Here is a 20,742-nt window from a genome sequence, read left to right on the forward strand (position 1 = left end):
CCATCGACGGTGACAGAAAAAGCACGGCTGGTGCATGGCTTTAATGAAAAGCCAAAGGTTAATATTATTCGTTTTGCCCTCCGTCATCCTCTTTATTGACGGGGAACTTCACATAAATAGCCCTTCTCTGCATGCAAATAATTTTGTTTGGCTTTAATGTACAATTGGAATCTGACAAAGCGTATTGATTTGAGTTCAGACTGGAATTTCTCCAATGTTTTCTTCGCTCTGAATCTGAATTGGCTATGGCTGTGAATTTTCTTATTCGAAACAACAGAACCTTTAAAGAAGCGAGATGATGGCCATTTGTAGGAGGCAAAAGGACTGTTTCCTACCGAAGTTTTAAGGGAAATTTAAAATTACATTGAAAACCCTAAACTCTCCCATGAATAAAAAGGGAGGTGAAAGGGGTATTTTATTATTTATATTAAAAAGATATAATTTTTTTTTTTTAAGATTTTAGAAACTAATATTTTATTATTATATAAAGTTTTTAAATTTTAAAAAGTAATATTTTAATTCTAAAATCTAGGTTTTCATATTCTTCAAATTTAGTTGTCTCTCATAACTTTTAAAAACAGTAGTTTTATTTTTACTCTTGAACTTCATCTTTTGATATCTCTTTCGACATTATCTTCGATCTCTTCCTTCTTCTGGTTTTATGATAGGTGGTGCAACAAATAAATCTCTGTCTTTTTGTTGCATCACCTATCATCACATCAAGAGAATGAAGAGGTCAGAGATAATCAAAGAAAATAAAATTGAAGAGTAAAAGTGAAACTGTTGTTTTTAAAAGTTATTGGGAATGACTGAGTTTAAAAAATATAAAAATCCTAGATTTAGGAGTGAAAATGTTACTTTTCAAAATTTGAAAATTTTAAATAAGAATAAAATGTTAGTTTCTAAAATTTAAAAGGTGAAAAATTATTTTATTATTTTTTCTAATAAAAAAATTAATAAAAAATAGGTTATAAATAAAAATTTAAACTTTCAACTATTATAAATATGATTTTAAATTTTGGAAGCATTTAGTTTGAGTAATGTTTTATTATCAAAATAGAGAAATTATCTTGAAGATAGATTACTTAGAAGTTTACTAAGTATAAATAATTACTATGTTTGATAAAATTTAGTACGCATAAATAATTATTGCGTTTGGTTAAAAGTAATAAAAAATATTAATAAATTATTTTACTTAAATGTTTTTGAAGATAATTATTTTTTAATATTTTTATATTATTTATTATATCAATTAAAAATAAATTTATTTTTAGGGAAATTATAATAAATGTCTAAAACTGAAGGGTATTAAGTGAAATTGTCCAAAACTCTAAGGATTAAACAAAAATGTCCTCAATTTAGGAAATGACTAAACTGCCCTTATATAAAAACCCTACATTTCCTATGGATTTACTGTTGAAATTCAAAGAAAAATTTGGATCTCTTACAGATGCAATGGGTTTTCGTCTTTTTTGTCGACTTTTCTTGTTTGTTAACAATAAAAAATGACAAATAAGGATAATATATCATCTCACTTTTAGTTTGAATTAATTTATTGTTAGGAGCATTGAGATTTGAGAGAGATTTTGATGTTTAAATATTTAGGATTTCGATTTTGAATAATGCATAAAATGTTTTGATTTTTTGTTGTTTTGCTTGAATTTCTTAAAGGGTTTTGTGTTATTGGATGTGTAGATTTGATTTATGTTGAAATTAAAAGCTAAAATGATGATTTTTGGTCAGAAAATAGGTTAGATCTATCGACGTTACGGTAATCTCTCATGAGTGCCCGTGGGGTGGGGTGGGGGGGTGGCGGGGGAGGAGGGAAATTTAGCATTTTCAAAATTTTAGGGGGAGGGGAAAGAGGGGGAGATCCATGGGGGTTTGTGAGAATTTTACACTAAATCATGGGGCAGTCCGTGAAAACCGTGGGTTGGGTGGAAATTGATTTTTTTTTTTTAAATTATAGGTTCTATAGGAGACAGACTTTGAACGACCATAACTTTTAATCCGAGAGAAGCTACGAGGCCTATAATATATCAACGCGAAGTTTGTTTTAAGCTCTATAACAATAATCAACTTTACCGATTGCACCCAATTTGGAGGCCCAAATAAAACTATTTTAGTGTGTATTATGTAGTTTTTTTGTTTTACCAAATTTAGGATTCTCTATTTTTATGATTTTGAGTTTGTTTGTGACCAAACTAGACTTTTTTGATATGTAGTTTTCAAATTTGACATCTGTCTCTTTAGTTTTGTCCTTTTTGACATGTTTTACGATGTAATTACGAAATTTTAAATCAATTTTTTTGTTTTCTCATTCTTAAGAATATGTAGTTTTCGAAATTCAGATATATTTTTCAAATTTTCGAGTGATTTTTTTATTGTTGACATTCTAAGGTATTTCAATATATCTATTTATTTATAACATGTTATTTAAATCATTTATATATTATGTAATATCAAAATATCTCTCATATTTTTCTAATATTTTATTTAACCCCTAAATTATTATCAAATATCCAAATACCTCCTTTACATGACATAAAAACTAGATTTAACAAATAAAATTAAGTTTTGAGTTAAAATTCATATAAATACTTTTTTTCACAAATTGACTTTTTTGAATTTGAATTAAAAATATGAACTTCTTCCTTCCGAACGAACCCGTAATAATTGATATTAAGTAAAAATAAAAGTGAAAATAAGTGTTAAAGCGATATAAAAAATGTATATAATGAGAATAAAAGTGAGAAAGTTTATATAGATGTGGTGAGAGGTAATTTTGATATTTTAAAAAAAATTTAGAGCATTGTTGTTTAGGAATAACAAAATTGGTATTTTACTCAAGAATAAGAAAAATGAGTATTTTTGCTTAATGAAGGGATATAATTATCATTTAATTTAATTTCTTTTTTTATCCCAAAAATTTAATTAATAATAATATAATTATAATAAAATTAAGATTATTTTGATAATTATTTAATGATTAAAGTAAAAATAATAATTAAATTATTATATATATGATTTATTATATTAATAAGAATAATAAAATATTTATTATTAATAAATTAAATAAAATAATAAAAAATAATTTTTAAGATAATTTTTAAATTTTCAAACCAAACGATCCTCTAAATAAAATTTGTGTGAAAGATAGCCCTCTACCGTTTGTAGAAAGATATCGGAAATTGAGTAAATGTTCAGTCAACTCAGTCAAGCGTCAGACAGCGTACACGTTTCTTCGTGTTAAATCGCTTCCAGCCCGATCACGTCACGTCAGTCAGATGCAGACGCAATTTCGCAGATATGCCTTGAACGTTCACGTTGAGTGATGTCCAGTTCATGAACCCAATTATTTGATCTTCTAATTAAATTAAATTGAATTAAAAATAATAGGTTGATGGTAGTGGTCGTGGAAAACGTGGCACGTTCGCAGTCTCATCCCCACCTATTGATTTTGTTTGTCTGTTAGTCGGTGTCGTTTTGCTCGACGGACTCCGAAAACCAAAAGAAAAACGACGGTGTTTGAGTAAAAATTAAAAAAAAATTAATTAATTAATTAGACATATGCATTATATATCATTATATAATTTTAAATTAAAAATAAAATAATATATAATAATATTTTTTATATATTTAAATTTTATATCAAAAATATATATATTATATTATTAAAAAAATTATTATTATATTATATTATGTATATTATTAAATCGACTCTAATTGAACCATCCAAGTCATCATTTAATGGATTCCAATAAGGATTAGTGATTTCTCAAGTCATCTTTTAATAGATTTTAATAGTGATTTTCGTTGATCTACGTTGACACTGGACAAGTTGTTTTATGTTTTTGCAAAGGAGATTAAAAAAAACCAATTGTTAATGGACGTATATTTAAATATTTTAGTTGAGAAATTATTTTTATTTCAATTAATTTTATTACCAAAAATATCGTTTATTTTTCACTAATCTAAATATAATTTTATCCTTACATACAAGATTTTAATATTTTAAATTTATTTAAGACCTATAATCAGTTAAATAAAACTAGCATTTAATACTTAAAATACTAATAATAATACGAAAATATTTTTTATATACGTATCCAGAGTATTAGATACTGTGTCATTTGTCTTATTTCAGTCATTTACAGATGTCTCTAACTTTTAACTGTTAAGTGGGTTGAGCCCAACAAAATTCATCCCCCCAAGTTTTGTAAAATTCACTAAAAGTCCTCCAATTTTCAGCATCCACACTTAATTCAAACAACCAATATTAATTAATCATCTACATAAATTTCATTAAAAAATTATTTTTTATATGTATGACTTCTTGGTTATTACATTTGAAAAAATCATGTTAAATTAAGGAACCTTTAAATAAAACAATGTTTTAAATTAATTAAATATTTTTCTTAATAAACATGTGAAAATATTTGAATCCAATTTTTTTAAAATTGTCAAAGCCGTATTTAAAAAAATATTTTTTTAAATATCAAATTCAAATATTAAAAAATTTTGACTTTTAGGTTCAATAGTTCAAACAGAGAGCAGGAAATTTTATTATTTATTATTATTTTCAAAAATACTATAATTATTAATTCTTTATTTATATTTTAATTTATTTTGAAATGATAAGTATAAGAATATTATTATTTTCTTTTCTGGTACATTTACAAAAGTTTGTTTTTCGAAAAACAGAATAACCTTTTATTTCAAATTTTTAAAGGTGATTAAAAAGCGTCAGTGGCACGCTTAGCTTGACTTAACCAATGACGCGCTTTCACCGTTGAGTCTTCCACGCGACGCTTTTAAAGTCTCCCCATTCTATTTTCACTTTACTCCTGTCTCCCTTTTTCTGCCTCTCACTCAAATTAGGTTTCTTCGAATTACTGATTCTTTAATTTCAAAACATTTCAAGAACAATATATTTTTTTTTCGTAATTGTAGAAAGGAAAGGTCTTTTTTGGTTTTTTCAAATTGATCTGTTTGTCAATGGCTTCAGCGGTATCGTCGTACTGGTGCTATCGTTGCAGGCGGTTCACCCGGGTTCGGGTCCGGACGCAAGATACAGTCGTCTGCCCCGATTGTGGCACTGGATTTGTCGAGCAAATCGAAGCAGATTCACGATCTCCTCCGCCGAGTTTTTCGGCCGCCTCAATGTACGTCGACGGATCGCAGAATCAGGAGCCTTTAACGAACCCGAGGCTACGCAGAACCCCGCGAAACAGAGGAGATCGATCTCCTTTTAATCCAGTCATCGTCCTACGTGGACCTCAAACCCCTGATGGTGGAAATGACGGAAGTGGTGCTGAGAGAAGAAATTTTGAGCTTTACTACGATGATGGTTTAGGGTCGGATCTTAGACCCTTACCCTCGACCATGTCGGAGTTCTTGATGGCGTCAGGGTTTGACCGGATTCTCGACCAGTTATCACAGTTGGAAATGAACGGTGTCACACGATTGGATAATCCTCCAGCGTCGAAAGCAGCGATCGAGTCAATGCCGGTGGTCAAAATCGTTGAATGCCACGTGGCAAAAGACTCACATTGCGCGGTTTGCAAAGAGGCGTTCGAGCTTAATTCAGAGGCTCGTGAGATGCCATGTAAGCACATATACCACTCCGATTGTATTCTTCCTTGGCTTTCGATTCGTAATTCATGCCCTGTGTGTCGGCATGAATTGCCGAGGGAAGGTAGTATCCGTAATTTGAGAGAATCTGGTAGGATTAGTGACGAAGACTCGGTGGGTTTGACTATATGGAGATTGCCAGGTGGCGGTTTTGCTGTTGGGAGGTTTGGTGGCAATAGAAGAGCTGAGGAAGGAGATTTTCCTGTTGTTTTCACGGAAATGGATGGTAGGTTTAGCAATGCTGGTGGTACCCCGAGAAGGGTTTCCTGGGTGCCGAGTGGAAGGAGAGCTCGAGAGAGAGGTGGGGTTGGTCGTGCTTTTCGCAACTTTTTCTCCATTTTTCGGCGTATTAGGCATACCTTTTCCCGTCCTAGTACTGACTTTGACAATAGAAGTCCATTTTATGATGTTATTTATGGCAGGAGAAATACTTGGAATTTTGATGAACCCAGATGGTGAATCTAGTTTTTATTGCTTTTGTGGGGTTTTGTTTTTTTATTGAATACTATGATCGTTGTTGTCTTCCTCTTAACAAAAGAAGCATTTTGTAAAGTGTATTAGTAAGTTTCTGTAAATAATGGCACTTGTGTTGAAATAAAGAAAAAGGAAAAATTTTGAACTAGTAAGTGATAGTTTTCACACAGAAGAAGTAAGCTACGCAGTTAGAGTGGACACTTGAGACTCATGACTGAGGTAGTAAGGTATCAATCATCATGTATAATTGTGATTGTTCTTGGTTTTAATGCAATAGTTTAATGCTTGCTTCGTTAGCTCATGTAATCTTGTGGAGCAGTTTGGAGTATCTTCTGTAGTTGTATGTGTAAAATTTTGAAGCTGTCCATGTATTGGATTTGTTTTGCTTATGTGCATTGCTTCACTAAAAATCTCTTTTCAGTAACAAATAACATTAAATCTACTTGACGATAGAATCCAAGGCTCTGTTTATTTTTTATCTCGAAGGAAATCTTACACTGGGTGATTTCTTTGAATAATCAGACAAACAGCTGTTTGGTTTTTTGTATAACTGTTGGTATGTTTATATTGGCATTAGATCCTAGGCCTTAAGTATTTGATCAATGGTTTTACTTCTACAAAGTTTTTGCTTAATTTCCTTCTCTTCATATTTTGGTCTCCATGTCTGTTTTTGTGCTCTTTCTCATCTTCAGCTCTTTATTTAAATTTTTAGTCATTGCATTTCATGTAACATGGTCTGTCTCTTTGCCCCATTTTTCTTGTGGTTTCTTTTGTTCAGTTTTGAATCAGAAAGCCAATCTTTTCTTAAAAGTGGGTCTATCTGTATTGCTGGATTTTACTCTCATGTTTGAATTCGTGGACAATGTGAATGTTTCTGCTAGTTTCAAAATTTTAATGTCAACAGAAGCTCACAGTTGGGAATTGGCCATGGCCATTAATTTGGATATAGGTAAACTGGTACATCTACGGTTGAATCAGCTTGAATTTTGTTATTCAAAGTCGAAATGTTATTTTGGGCAAAGATATGGATAGTCATATGATCACAGTGGATGATTTTGATTTGATAACTTGGTGCCCTTTACCTTTTAAGTGGTTATGAATTTCTTTAATTTTGCATGTGCAGGTCTATTATTTAACTTACATTTATTGTCTTCTTCAATGTTGTAATAGTAGGAATTTACTAAATTACTGGGATTGCATTCGTGGACCATTATTGTGCACACACATTGTGATGGAAATTTCAGTTTTACAGACATGTAGGAAGTATAAGCAGGATCAAAATTCAAGGAATATTCATGTAGCCAATTGGTAAGACTATGGGTGGCTGAGTGGAGATCCAGTTGTGGTCATCTCAAGTTCAACTCGACATAAAGGGGGTTGAGTTCAAATTCAGTCTCAAACTTGATGAGGTGTGAAACCCATAAACTCAAGTTTGACATACATAAATTTAATATTGTAGATATGAGCTCGAATTTGATAATATAACGTTGTTGTTGTGACTTTGATTTATATAGCAAAACGACATTTTTGTGCTGCTTACATAATGTATTATTGACTCAAAATGATGTTTTAAATTAGTTAAAATATGTCGTTTTATTTGTATGCACAAGTCACTCATAAATCTATCAAGTTTGAACACTCTTTAGACTCAGTTTGATGATGTCACATACTACCCATAGCTGTTAGCTTTAAATTCGAACAAGTTAAGTTGGTAATCAAGTTTGAATCAGACTGATTAAATATATACACCTATTGGTAACTAATGAATTTAACATTAATCCCGCATTTAAGCTCTAAGGTTCCGTACAATTTACTGGGATTCTCAGGACATGTTTAGCCGTTATAATGATACAGCATTATGCTTCCCTTGATGGTCTCAGAATTTGCAGGAACACTAAAATGATAATATCAGTTAATGTTATACTGTCCAAAAAGCTGGGATTTTTCCATTGTTGTAGAACTTTGAATCAAAACAAATGTAAATATTCAAGCTTTTGGTACCGGCCTTATCCACAACCGTGGGTTCTGACGTGGCCTTATCCAAGTTCTAAACATGTCGTGTCACTTTGACATCCAAGGATTGAAACCTCGCTCATTCTCATTTCTCCAGCATTTTTAAGCGTCTTCCTCGAGTGAAAATCAGAACTAGCATTTCCGAAATGGCATCGATGGCGCCTCTGCAGAGTGTTTGTGCTACAAAGACAAGGAAGCTTTTGGCCGGTGCAAGTACGGGCTTTTCTATTCTACCAACTCCAACTGGTAGGGCAGTGTTGAAGAATAGAAAACGATCCTTAACGGTGGTTGCAGCCGTCGGAGACGTCTCAGCCGATGGCACCACTTACTTATTCATCGGTGCGGCCACTGTTGCCCTGCTTGGAACTGCTTTTCCAGTCCTCTTCTCCCGCAGGGACACGTAAGTCACCGTTTTCTCTCAGATTGCCTAACTTAATCTCTTTTTTCTTATTTGTTCGTGATCATTGCTTTAGCTCTTAGAGCTCCCAAATTTACATTTTAGTTACTGACAATTTAAATGTTTTAAGTTCGAACAGTTTGCTTTCAAGCCTCAGGAAAGAAAATTCATCTCTTCCTAACATATGTGACATGATTTTACAGCTGCCCTGAATGCGACGGAGCAGGTTTTGTTCGGAAATCAGGAGTGACCCTGAGGGCAAATGCAGCTCGAAAGGATGAAGCTCAGATTGTCTGTGCTCGCTGCAATGGCCTTGGAAAGCTCAATCAAATCGATAAATGAAGTTATTTTGTTCTGTAATTTTAATCCTTAGCCTTGCTGTAATTTCAGTACCGGGAAGTCCTGACATTGTTATACTGTAACTGCAACCTCAAATTTTCCTGCGTTTATCACCATGACAATATATTTCTTGTTCTTAAATATAAATTTACATTTGTAATATATTTGCTTGCAACTTCAAGCTTCTTTAGCCACATTCTTGGGCTGATAAATAAACAATGAACACCAGGCTTCTGAATGATGAGCCTCTGTATGTATATAAGAAGAAGCAATTAAGGGGCCTCTTATATGTCACAATTATTTTATATATATATATATTTTTTTTTGTACAACTCATTCACAAGTCTAATTACTTTCAGTACCACAGTATTGGGAAAGCACAGGAATAATAAAAGTGGCCACGGTTATATGACAGGGATCAACTACAAATATGGAAATCAATGAAACAAAAGTAGGCATACAAGTTTTTGATTTAGTTGTTTGCACGGCTTCCTTTAAAATTATACCTCACAGCTACAGGATTTGTTATTGTTATTGATAGTTTTGTCTACCATTTGTAAAAGAAGAATTAGCAAAGATTCAGTGGACATGTACACAAATATCGCATCTCCTTTGTTTCCTGAGAGGGACTAGTCTGACAAGACTGAACAGTGGACAGTTCTATGTCCTCACTATACGAATAGTTAGATGTTGTCCTCAAGATTACACTTGTATTCCTTGATCCCCACTGTACTACTTTGAGGCTCCTTATTTTCATTGCATGTGATGCTATTGTTTTCTTAATGTTTTTATAAACGCAGTCGATGAAGGAGGTGCAATCTTGATATAATCTAAATGGATGCATGTATATAGTTGACATAGTCTAGTATTCATAGAGTCAAATTGCTTTGTAAGGTTATTATTTTGCTGTGTGCTTAAAAACTTGGAAGTCTCGGTTTTTCTTCATTGCAAGAATGAATGTTCTATGTGGTGTAGGACTTCTAGCAGCTCCCTTTGGTTGAGCGTCTCACTGGTATTAATGTTCTTTGCCATTGCTTGAAATGCTGGGATTTTATTGCAGAAATGTTTAGATAGCTCTCTCATGGACTTCAAACTTACCCTGATATTGGACAGGCTGCTTTGGAAAACCTGGTAACCTAATGATAGCTGTTAAGTTCAATCAAGAAATTGACTTTTCAATGTCTACAAGCACTTATTTGTTCATGTACATACTTTTGTTTGCATCCAAAGTAACACTGAGAGCTGAGTTTTTGTCAAACGCAGATAATCTTGCACTTGGAATTATATGCAAGTCCTTCAAATTTTTCCATTTATGCCTGTCACAATTCTCCATATATGTAGGTGCCCTGTTCTTATTATGTGCTAAAAGGTGAAGAGTGCTATCTTCTGTAGGCTCTTGTGTGAAGCAGCCTTAGACTGGGCAAATCTACCTGTCTCAATGGGTATATATGGTATGCTGCCGGCCAGTCTATTTTTCCAAACATATATTCTTTAATGAAAGAACCATTACAATTTCCTTGGGTTCCTATAATCAGGTACAACCATATTTCCTGATTTACATCTATACAAATTAGGCTTGTTTTCCTGGTATAGTATGCTAAAAAATCAAGAACTTGTATACATGTAAATGATCGCTATTTTCTAAGTCCTTATTAAAATTTCAAGGTCATACTTGATTATTTGCCTTCTTACACAATCAATTACTGTACAACATTGTGTATAAGATCACTTCCTTTTTCAAAAACTCAGCTATAAGAAAATTTACAATCTATCTGTTGCTGCAGCTCTTTGTGGGTGGCTTTTGAACGCTGGGATAGTGATACGAACCTTAGGAGAACCACACCTCAAAAGCTAGCTATTGAGATGGGAGAGCCCAAGGCCATATAAATCCCACACTAGTTATCCATACTTTCTAATATGGGATCCAAGTCTCATACCTTGCACTTGGGATCTTAACATACCACCACGCTCCTCAGCTCCGGTGCCCACGCGGGCTGGCTGTGCGCTAGCTCCTTGCTAGCCCCAGGCGAACACTGCAATGTCGGCGTCACCACCCGCGCCGCACGATTGCAACTGGTAGGCGTGGTAACGGCTCTGATACCAAATGATACGAATCTTAGGAGAACCACACCTCAAAAGCTAACTATTGAGATGGGAGAGCCCAAGACCATATAAACCCCACACTAGTTGCCCATACTTTCCAATGTGGGATCCAAGTCCCATACCTTACACTTGGGATCTTAACAGATAACAGTCTCCGATTACCTGGTGTTCAATGATTCAGTCAAGTCTCAATACACATTAAACATGCCCAAAGGATTGGTGGCTTCCAAAAATGCTCTCTGGTGAATCCGCAGCCAGTAGATCAAGACTGTAATACTGGATCAGATTTTCGAGAATGTTTAATTGCAGACTCTGAATTTTCCATGTGTATGTTACCAGAGCATACTTCATGGCAGACTATCTAAGATGAAGGTAAGAATTCTTCACTTGTCCCACTTGAATAAAATTTGAATTTGTTCCCAGTGTAAAGGTAAAAAAGTTTGGCTCATCAGATGCTCTTTATTCTTTCATCAGATAGCAGTTTGCTTTTTCTACATTACTGTAGGAGTAGTATGTGCATTTGCTCGGGCATATTCAGCCCTCTTAACAATTGCCAATCAAATGACTGAGTGAAGAAACAAGCATCTCTCTGCTGTAAGAACTTGCGCAGTTGTGTGTTATGTACCTTACTGAACAGCTCAACACAATCTACCAACAAATTCGAGAGCACCGGAAACCTCTCCTCTGCTTGGTATTCCAGAGCCCTGGTTTCTCTCATACAAGTTCCACAGTCAATATCAAATTTCTGCTTACCTTTCTCTTTCTCCATTCCCCCCTTTTTATTCTCCCTTTGTAACTGTCAGCCCTTCTCAACTCATGCCTGCTCCTCTCCAATTTCCTGTGGTCCTGTTCTCTTTTTTGTGCAAATGCCACTTGTGCTTCCAATTTGTTAACCTGCATTGGTTTTTCCTTAATACGGGAAATGTATATATGGGTCCTAATATTTTGCCTAACCAAAAATTTCCGTAAATTCTAATGTTAAAACAATAATGAGATGACTAAACAATCACAAGAAGAACAACAGACACAACACTTGTTATATATCTTTTGAAGATATTTTTTGTTTTAGTAGAGTATCTCTTCAGGATACGAATTATGTATGTTCATGAAAGATTCAAAGTGTGCAATCTGCATATATATATATATATATCATTCACAGCAGCTTCTGTAATTTTCTCCGCTTTAACAAAAGCTGCCTGCAAATTTTTACTCTTGTCAACAATTTGGAAAACATGACATGTGAAATCTGATTGCTAGGCTTCACTAAATATCAAGAGCTCCTTTCATTGTAATGACACTTTTAAGCATACACGTTCCCACTAAGTAAATAAAAAACATTGTCTGCAATCAAATTATGCAAATGTTTCAAAATATCAGATGTTCAACTTCATGTATATGGTACCCTGTCGTTTTCCTGGAATACCCAGAATCTCGCCTTTCTTTCTTTATCTGGTGGCAAGAACAACTAGCTGTCAAAAGTTATAAAGTTTTTAGCCTTTGTTTCTTCATCTGGACTCAAGACAAGAACGGCTAGCTGTCACAAACTTTTTTTCCAATTGAAGCTTTTGCACAGGAATAGGAATCATCGGAGCATCCATTTCTCTGATGGACCCAACCACGAACCGTGTCCTTAAACTATTCAGCATTGCATGTGCAACCACCTGACTGGACTTGTTTTCTTGTTTAAAACACAAGATAAACAGCAGTTGATTCAACAGCATTCAAGTACAACCCACGTGAATGTCCAATTAACTGTTCATAAATTTTTACATGTCAGATTTACAGCTCCTCAAATCTGTGGGTTATCAGCATAAAGTCTGATTAAATGATAAACATACTTTTGTTAAGAAGCTTCACCACCTTACTTCGCATTCGGCAAATTCCTCCTATCTCACCCTGGCTTCAATGACAGATCTTTCAAGTGGAGTAACCACATCTTCCATGTAAACGTGTCATTCATTTAAGTTACGATAAGTACAAGAAGCCTTTTTCTTTGATTTTGATATATTATTAATAGGTTTCGTACTTATGTTCTTTTGCTTCGGTACCCCAACATTTACCACCAAAGCTACTAAACTTTCAACTTGAGTACCTGCCCAGATCAACCACGCTGATTTGTTTACTAAATTTCCCCTCATAAACAGGCACTCACCTATACCAATTAATGTCTCTTTAATCTCAGAATGAATCTCCCCAACAAAGCCAAAGAAAGATCTATCGTTACTATCTACCCTAATGCAGAAGGCAGAAAAGAATGTACGAAGAAAAGAAAAGCGAAAGCGATTCCAATAATATCATTTCATTAATAAAATGGGATTACGACGTCTGAATAAGAAGATTATGGAAAGTAAAGGTAATGTCTTAATCTAATTAATCACATATCTAATTTTTCTCCCTGGTAACTTTGCAGTGGGCTAAATGTCATATCGAGAGTAGTCGTTGTCAATGTGGTTGCCTCAAAACTGTTAAGTTGGTTCTTCGGAGATCTCAATCTGGTTTTAGCTTTAAGTCAGGTTGGACTTCAGAGACAGTTATTCAGATTTCAGATTAATAACCTGAAGACGTGTAAGCAATTTTGGTACTGACACCACACAAAAAAGCAAGCAAGCAAGCACATGTCTGTACAAAAGGGTCTGAAAGTCTGTCTCTTTCTCTGATATTTCTCTCCATTTTTAACCGATCCCAACCTCCCTCTGATCTCATTTCAATCCTTAAAACTCCACAATGAAAACATACAGTCTCTGGTATCTGTTTGATCCATATATTAAAGTTCTCTCCTTAGTGTTTTTCTACATTCTCTTGATCCAAATCCACTTCCAGCTCAGTCTTTCTTCACAGGATATGCTTATTTTATCCTTAAAAACTCAACTAATCCCATCTGGCTCTGTTCCGAGGTCACCAAACAAGCTCCCATTTCATCACAACGTGAGTTTGACTGTCTCTTTGACTGTCGGCACACCTCCACAGAATGTCTCCATGGTTTTAGACACTGGAAGTGAACTCTCCTGGCTTAACTGCAACAAAACCCGATTTAGTTACCCGAATTCTTTCGACCCGACCCGCTCCTCCTCTTATGCCCCTGTTGCTTGCTCTTCACCCATCTGCACCAATGGGACCCGAGACTTCAATATTCCGGCTTCTTGTGACGACCACAATCTCTGCCACGCCACTCTCTCTTATGCAGACGCTTCTTCCTCTGAAGGAAACCTCGCCTCTGATAATTTCTTCATCGGGTCATCCGAGATTCCGGATCTCGTTTTCGGGTGCATGGACTCGACCTTCAGCTCTAACGCAGAGGAAGATTCGAAAACCACCGGGTTAATGGGTATGAACCGCGGGTCTTTATCTTTTATTTCTCAAATGGGTTTTCCGAAATTCTCGTATTGCATATCCGGTATAGATTTTTCGGGTCTTCTTCTTCTCGGTGATGCCAATCTTACGTGGCTTGCACCGTTAAATTACACGCCGTTAATCCAAATATCCACCCCGTTACCGTATTTTGACAGAGTTGCTTACACGGTCCAGCTTGAAGGAATCCGAGTTTCAGATAAGTTACTCCCATTACCGAAATCCATTTTTCAACCGGACCACACCGGAGCCGGTCAAACCATGGTAGATTCGGGTACCCAGTTCACTTTTTTACTTGGACCCGCTTACAGTGCATTGAAAACCGAGTTCTTGAACCAAACCACAAATATTTTAAAGGCTTTGGAGGATCAAAATTTCGTTTTCCAAGGAGCAATGGATTTGTGCTACCGAGTTCCACTGAGTCAATCCACTCTACCCGAGCTACCAGCAGTGAGTATGGTGTTTCAGGGCGCCGAAATGACGGTATCGGGCGACAAGCTCCTGTATCGGGTACCGGGTGAAGTAAGGGGTAGTGATTCTGTGTATTGTTTGACGTTCGGGAACTCGGATTTATTAGGTGTGGAGGCGTACGTAATCGGTCATCATCATCAACAAAACGTTTGGATGGAGTTTGATCTTGAGAATTTAAGGATCGGTCTGGCCCACGTACGATGTGATCTGGCGAGTCAGAGATTTGGTGTAGCGTCATAGAGTAGGTCCCACGCAGATTTTTATTGATGGAGATTTTGTGACAACGTGACACGTGGATTTGTGTAATTGATTTTATCATTATGGCATATATCTGTGGTGGGTTAGTAGGTAGCAAATTTTGTCTCAGGTAGGTAATGTTATTTTTTATTATTATCGAAAAATAATATTTGCCGTTTGTTAATTATTGTTTAATATTAAAAAATGGAATTAGTGTAATTAATATGAAATAAATTATATTTTTTATCATAATTAATTTAAATTTTATTTTTCTCATTTTTTATTTGTTTGACCGTCAAAAAATGCATAAAAATACGGAAGAAATTGTCGACAAAATTGAATAGGAGGAGAGGCAATGCAACAACGAAATCAAAGAGAAGAAGAGGCAAGACAACAACCAAATTGAGGAGGAGGAGGAGAGGCAGGGTTACCACATAGGGCCACAAGCTGACATGTAAAAAATTTTCTTTCTTATAACTATTTTTTATATAAAAATGAGGGAGAATAACAAAAGATATTTTGTTTAAAAAATTAATAAATTTTATTAACAAAAATAATAAACAAGTGAGAAAATATACTTTTTAAATTTATAAAATAAAAATTATAATTTTATCAAAATTTTATATAGAAAATAGTAATTTTATTGTTTGAGACGCATGGTCAACAAGTAGACCTTCCCAATATGTCATTATTAGATTGTGACATCACTCTGATATAACAATCCTAGATTTTTATTGGGATAAAGTTTTAATGTGTTGTTAAAATTATATTTATAAAATTTAAAAAATCTAAAATTCTATTTACAAGTCAATTGTCATTAGAATGCTTTGTTAAAGATAGTGTAAATCAGTTATTTTACTAATAATATTAAAAAATAATAAAATTTATTATTTTTTCCTCTCTAATTTTTAAAAATAACAACTTCACGTCTGTTTAAAGTTTTCTAATTTTGAAAAAACACATTTTTTTCTCAAATTTTTTCTTCCTCCTTCTAATTAATATCTCCAATGTTGATGACCTCTACTATCCACCTCAAACTATTGATCGGTGCATAAAAAACTATCCAACGATGAAGAGATTTTTTGGAAATCTCTTTGTCAACCAAGATATCTGAGATCTCTTTGTTAGAGGCGAAGAGATTTCTAAATCTCTTCTGCAATGATCTTCATATCTTTGAAGAAGAAATATGCTCTAGATCGTTTTTTGTGCACCAACCAATGGTATATGATGGAAAGAAGAGGTTGTCTGCATTGGAAATGGTGATCGAAGGGGTAAAAAAAAATTTGAAAAAAAATGTGACTTTTCAAAATTAAAAAACTTTAGATAGGGGTATAGTATTAGTTTTTAAAACTTAGAGGAAAAAATCTAATAAATTTTATATTTTTTAATATTATTAATAAAATGACGATTTTATTTCTACCTCTAATAAAAAAATTTAATAGCAATTAACTCATGAGTAAAATTTTAAAATTTTCAAACTTTACGGATATAATTTTGAGAATACAGTAAAACTTGGATGAGATATTATCCATTGGCCTTTTATCAAGGATATTAATTAAGGAGAGTGATTTTTAATCCAACCTTTTTTATTTTTAACCTGGGTCTTCCATCTTGGATAAGGGTGCATTTGTTTTTAAAAAAAATATCTTCACCTAATACAAAAGTTAGGATGGATTTAAAAATAATCCTTTTCGAGAGATTAAAAATATATTTTTCTGATTTTAAACCATTCGTAATTTTGTTCACATTTCTAATAATATTATTTATCATTTTAACAATATCGTATATTTTATGAACAATCCTTTGTATATGTCATTTTAAATAAATTTTAATTAAATATTATAAATTCGATAAAGTTTATAAGTTTTGATTAAATCTACCTCTTATACATTCATTGGATGTAATATTTTCCTATAACAAGATTTCATTCCCCATGCAAATAATAAAGATGAGAAGTCTCGAAGCTTTTGTTTGATTGAATTAATAATTGGCTATTACAAACGTGATAGGTAAATCCCTAACCAAAATCCCCACCCGCCTCCTTTAGGGGACAGGGCAACATAATCATAAAATTCAAAATTTTTTTTTCAAATTCAAGTTCAACATTTTGGCAGATCAGACGGTGGAGGTGGAAGTTTCTGCCTTGGCCTCTTTCCATCCTTCACAATCCACGCCATCTTCAAGCCCCAACTGGTGTGTACTTCCAGATGGCAATGCATAAACCAAACCCCTGTTCAGAATTCACCCCAACGAGTTAGTAATGAGAGTAATTGTGATTATAATAATTATAATCCAACTTTTACGTAATTAATTTCAGAACTCACCTGGATTATCTGCAAGAAAACGAATGGCAACCCACCCACCAGATGGGACGCCCACAGTGTTCCTCTCAGCAGGGTCAACCAGGTTGAACTTGGCACGGTCTTTTTTGGGGTTGAAGTTGCCAATGCCTTGACCAACCACAAAGAAGTTAAAGCCATGAAGGTGAAGAGGGTGGCTCTCTGCGCCAAAGATGCTGGTGTCCTGCATAACTAGCTCGACGTTCGTTTTAAAAGGCAGGACTACAACTTTTGTGCCGCTGTTTACCAACAGGTTTTTCGGTGGTGTCCCCGTGTAGTTGAATTTGAATGGTGGGTTGGTGGGAAAATCTGTTGTGTATACGCCTTTCGATTTCTTAAAGAAGTGAGCTTGAAGTAAAGCAATATTTGGCTGCACGAAGGACACATTGTTGATTGAAGCTGCTAGCCTTGTATTATTTGGTCCCTGGCAAGTTTGGTTCTTTAGACACTGGCTCAATCCTAACCCCACAGTGAAGAAGAAGCGTCTGTTCACTTTCTTGGGGACATTAGCAGGGAATTTGGCAGAGGCCAAGCTACGGATTTTACTGCTAAATTTCATGGAAAATTTTGTGTCATTAAACCTTGGAAGTACAGGTTTGAGGAGAGGGAATTTCCTGTTTTTGATTTTAGAGGAAGAAGGCTGTTCGTATTCAAGAATTCCAATTGTTGTTGTGTTGTCGAAGGTAGCTGGGCCAGTGGCATAAGGCCTTGCAGCGATGGCAAAAATTGCAGTAGGCACCTTGGATTTGGCTTTGAGAAGGACATTGGTGGTTTGTCCAGGAGTGATGAGTACGACGTTAGTTTTTATGGGTTTCACGTACACTGCATCAGTTTCCACCACCGTTAAAGAGTGGTTGGCGATGCTGAAGAAAAGCTCATCGTTGAGTGCTGCATTAACCATGCGGAGGAGGTATGTTTTTCCAGGCTTCACCTTCAGCTTGAATGTGTCTGCATGAAGAGTTTCAGAAGCGTTTAAAGTAGAAATACAAACCATACGGGCATGTTAATTTAAGTAAATTTTACCTTTAGCTGAGCAGTTGTAAGAAGGTCCAGGGAGACCATTAATGGTAAAAGCATCAGAAATATTTGGTGTTCCTCCAGATTGCAAGGCTTGGCTGATAATTTTCTCAGTGTCCGCTTTCCACCATTCTCCTATAATTGGATGTGAAAAAGTACTCTGATAAATACAGTTATTATACTAAGTGATAACAAAACTTCTGCAACTTACCGAAAACGATGGGAATTTCTTTAAAGGGCTGGGGAAAAGGATAAGGAACATGTTTCTTGGGAAGAATAACAATTGGTCCATACAAAGTTGCTCTAAGCCAGGAGATGTGGGCATGCCAAAACAAGGTTCCTCTTTGGCCAGTAATGCTGAAGTTGTATACATAGGATTGGCCTGTTTGAATTGGGCACTGTGTGATATAGGCGGGTCCATCTGCCCATCCACTTCTTAGTTGCCGAACGCCATGCCTGTTTCTCCAAGCTGATTAATATAAATTATAATGACCATAACAAGGGGAAGAGCTCAAGCAGTTTCATAATCATTTTCATACCAGTGAAGAGTGACATTGTGCTTGACTTTGTTGACAACCTTGATTAAGAGACGATCACCCTCCCTTGCTACGATTCGAGGCCCTGGAAATTGGCCATTGACAGTTACGATGCTCTTCGTTTGGCACAATCTTGTAACATTTTGCATCACGATCTGTGAAAGTTTAGCAAGAAATTAATATGTTACACCTTCAGATTGATGCATGAAAACATAAGCAAATGTTACATACATTAAACTTGTAGTGCCTGGTAATGCCTGCCATTGCCAGGCCTGGCAAAACCCAGATAGCACAAACTGCCAAGAGCAAGAGCTTCATGAAAGCACCCATCTCAGTCTGTTACTTTCAGACAATCTGTAAGATGACTGGATGCTCAGAAAGTGAGAGAAAGAGGGATTTATATAGCAATAAACAAAGATTAGTTTGTTAACAATTAGGTGACTCAGATTGACAAAGATCAGTTGCAGGTTATGTTTTACTTTCGAGTGATGTCCAAGGCAGAATCCATGGCAATTGGTGACAGTCAATTAAGGATTAATAGCAGTGGTTCATCTAATTCAGAAAACTAATTGAGTTATATTTTGTGAAAGTCGATCTGGCAAGCTCTCCAACAATGGAAACTTGATGATTAAGCCAAAAAAAGAATTAGGTGTTACTTTACACCATATTGTTAAGTAGTTGTTGGTTGTTTGATTACTGTAACGACTGTGATTTAACAGCTGCTTCTTGGATTTTAATTCTTCATAGTAGAGAAAACCCTTCATCTACCACTAACTAATTATCTGTTTCAAGTCTATAAACCAGCCACAATAAGGTTGCAGATTTAGGACCACCTTTTCAAGGCTTTCAATTTTCAACAATCTTCTAAAATTCGTTAAGGATGTTTCTAAGAAATGGGTTAGTTGAGTTGAACTCAAATTAAGATTGGTATAAACTTGGTTTGAATATAAAAAAATCTAATTTGAACTAACAATAAGTTCATCAAAAAAACCATTGGATGTCATAAAAAAAAAAAAAGATATTAGAAATGAAGATGAAAAAGAATCATTAGAAAAGAGTCAGAAACAAAAGTTATAAAAAAAAAAAAGATAAAGAGTTGTGGGAGAAAATGAATATATTTGTAACTTTCTGATGAATTGCTAAATTTACAGTCGGATTTAAACCGGTTTGATTCAAACTCCAGCTGGGCAGCCGGATCTCGCCCTATAAAGGGCATCCCAAAATTCAATAAACTAACAGCAATTATATTCTTCATAACAAAATATTTTAACTAATTAATTTTAGATACGCAATTTTCAATTGTTGATTTTGCTTATTGTAGTAGTCAAATGAATGCGGTCAAATGTGCCCTGAGTTAAATTCATGTCCGATTTGCCTATTGTTCTTCTTTGTAAACCCAAGTTGTTGTGGTTAATAGATCCAATAAATTTGTCCTGCCTAATTATTTTTTTTTCTTTTAAATTTTTGCAGCATTTTTTCAAGTGGTAATTACTGATTAGGACTATAATTTGATTAAAATTTTGTTTTAATTTATCTTTAAATATCTTAATGACACTCCCTTTTTTGGGTTTTTGCATGGTTTACCATCCTTCTTTTATTGCACAACACTAGTGATATATTCGAATTAAACCAAACAATTCGAATTGATTATAATATTATTCGGGTTTAGTTTGGCTAGAATCAAATTTTAGATTTAAGATTCGATTTCGAAATTTTTTCCATTAAGTTGTTTGAGTATAAGCAAATACGTTTACACGAAGATTGAAGCAAGAACAAGTAATTTACAAGGTTAGATCTGTTGAGTAAATGAGGAACAACCGACAGCTAACAAGTA

General features: G+C 34.5%; 4 protein-coding genes across 4 annotated transcripts; 3 read left to right on the top strand and 1 right to left on the bottom strand.

The window, feature by feature from the left end:
- Positions 1 to 4,835: 4,835 nt before the first annotated feature.
- LOC123225352 (E3 ubiquitin-protein ligase RDUF2-like) lies at positions 4,836 to 6,260 on the top strand. Its single transcript, XM_044649291.1, has one exon. The coding sequence runs from the start codon at positions 4,999 to 5,001 to the stop codon at positions 6,091 to 6,093; it is 1,095 nt and encodes a 364-aa protein (XP_044505226.1). The 5' UTR covers positions 4,836 to 4,998; the 3' UTR covers positions 6,094 to 6,260.
- Positions 6,261 to 7,497: 1,237 nt separating this feature from the next.
- On the top strand, positions 7,498 to 9,019 carry LOC123225363. Its single transcript, XM_044649300.1, has 3 exons — positions 7,498 to 7,517; positions 8,219 to 8,521; positions 8,722 to 9,019. The coding sequence occupies exons 1-3, from the start codon at positions 7,513 to 7,515 to the stop codon at positions 8,858 to 8,860; spliced, it is 447 nt and encodes a 148-aa protein (XP_044505235.1). The 5' UTR covers positions 7,498 to 7,512; the 3' UTR covers positions 8,861 to 9,019.
- Positions 9,020 to 13,276: 4,257 nt separating this feature from the next.
- Positions 13,277 to 15,245, top strand: LOC123215150 (aspartic proteinase PCS1). Its single transcript, XM_044635225.1, has one exon. The coding sequence runs from the start codon at positions 13,685 to 13,687 to the stop codon at positions 15,017 to 15,019; it is 1,335 nt and encodes a 444-aa protein (XP_044491160.1). The 5' UTR covers positions 13,277 to 13,684; the 3' UTR covers positions 15,020 to 15,245.
- Positions 15,246 to 16,972: 1,727 nt separating this feature from the next.
- LOC123192083 (laccase-17-like) lies at positions 16,973 to 19,291 on the bottom strand. Its single transcript, XM_044604550.1, has 6 exons — positions 19,140 to 19,291; positions 18,912 to 19,063; positions 18,584 to 18,828; positions 18,379 to 18,507; positions 17,341 to 18,303; positions 16,973 to 17,246 (listed from the first exon to the last, which is right to left on the bottom strand). Exons 1-6 carry the CDS (start codon positions 19,236 to 19,238, stop codon positions 17,116 to 17,118), a joined length of 1,719 nt encoding a protein of 572 aa, XP_044460485.1. The 5' UTR covers positions 19,239 to 19,291; the 3' UTR covers positions 16,973 to 17,115.
- Positions 19,292 to 20,742: the final 1,451 nt, after the last annotated feature.

This window comes from Mangifera indica, chromosome 1 (assembly GCF_011075055.1).
Source record: "Mangifera indica cultivar Alphonso chromosome 1, CATAS_Mindica_2.1, whole genome shotgun sequence".
Lineage (NCBI taxonomy): Eukaryota > Viridiplantae > Streptophyta > Magnoliopsida > Sapindales > Anacardiaceae > Mangifera > Mangifera indica.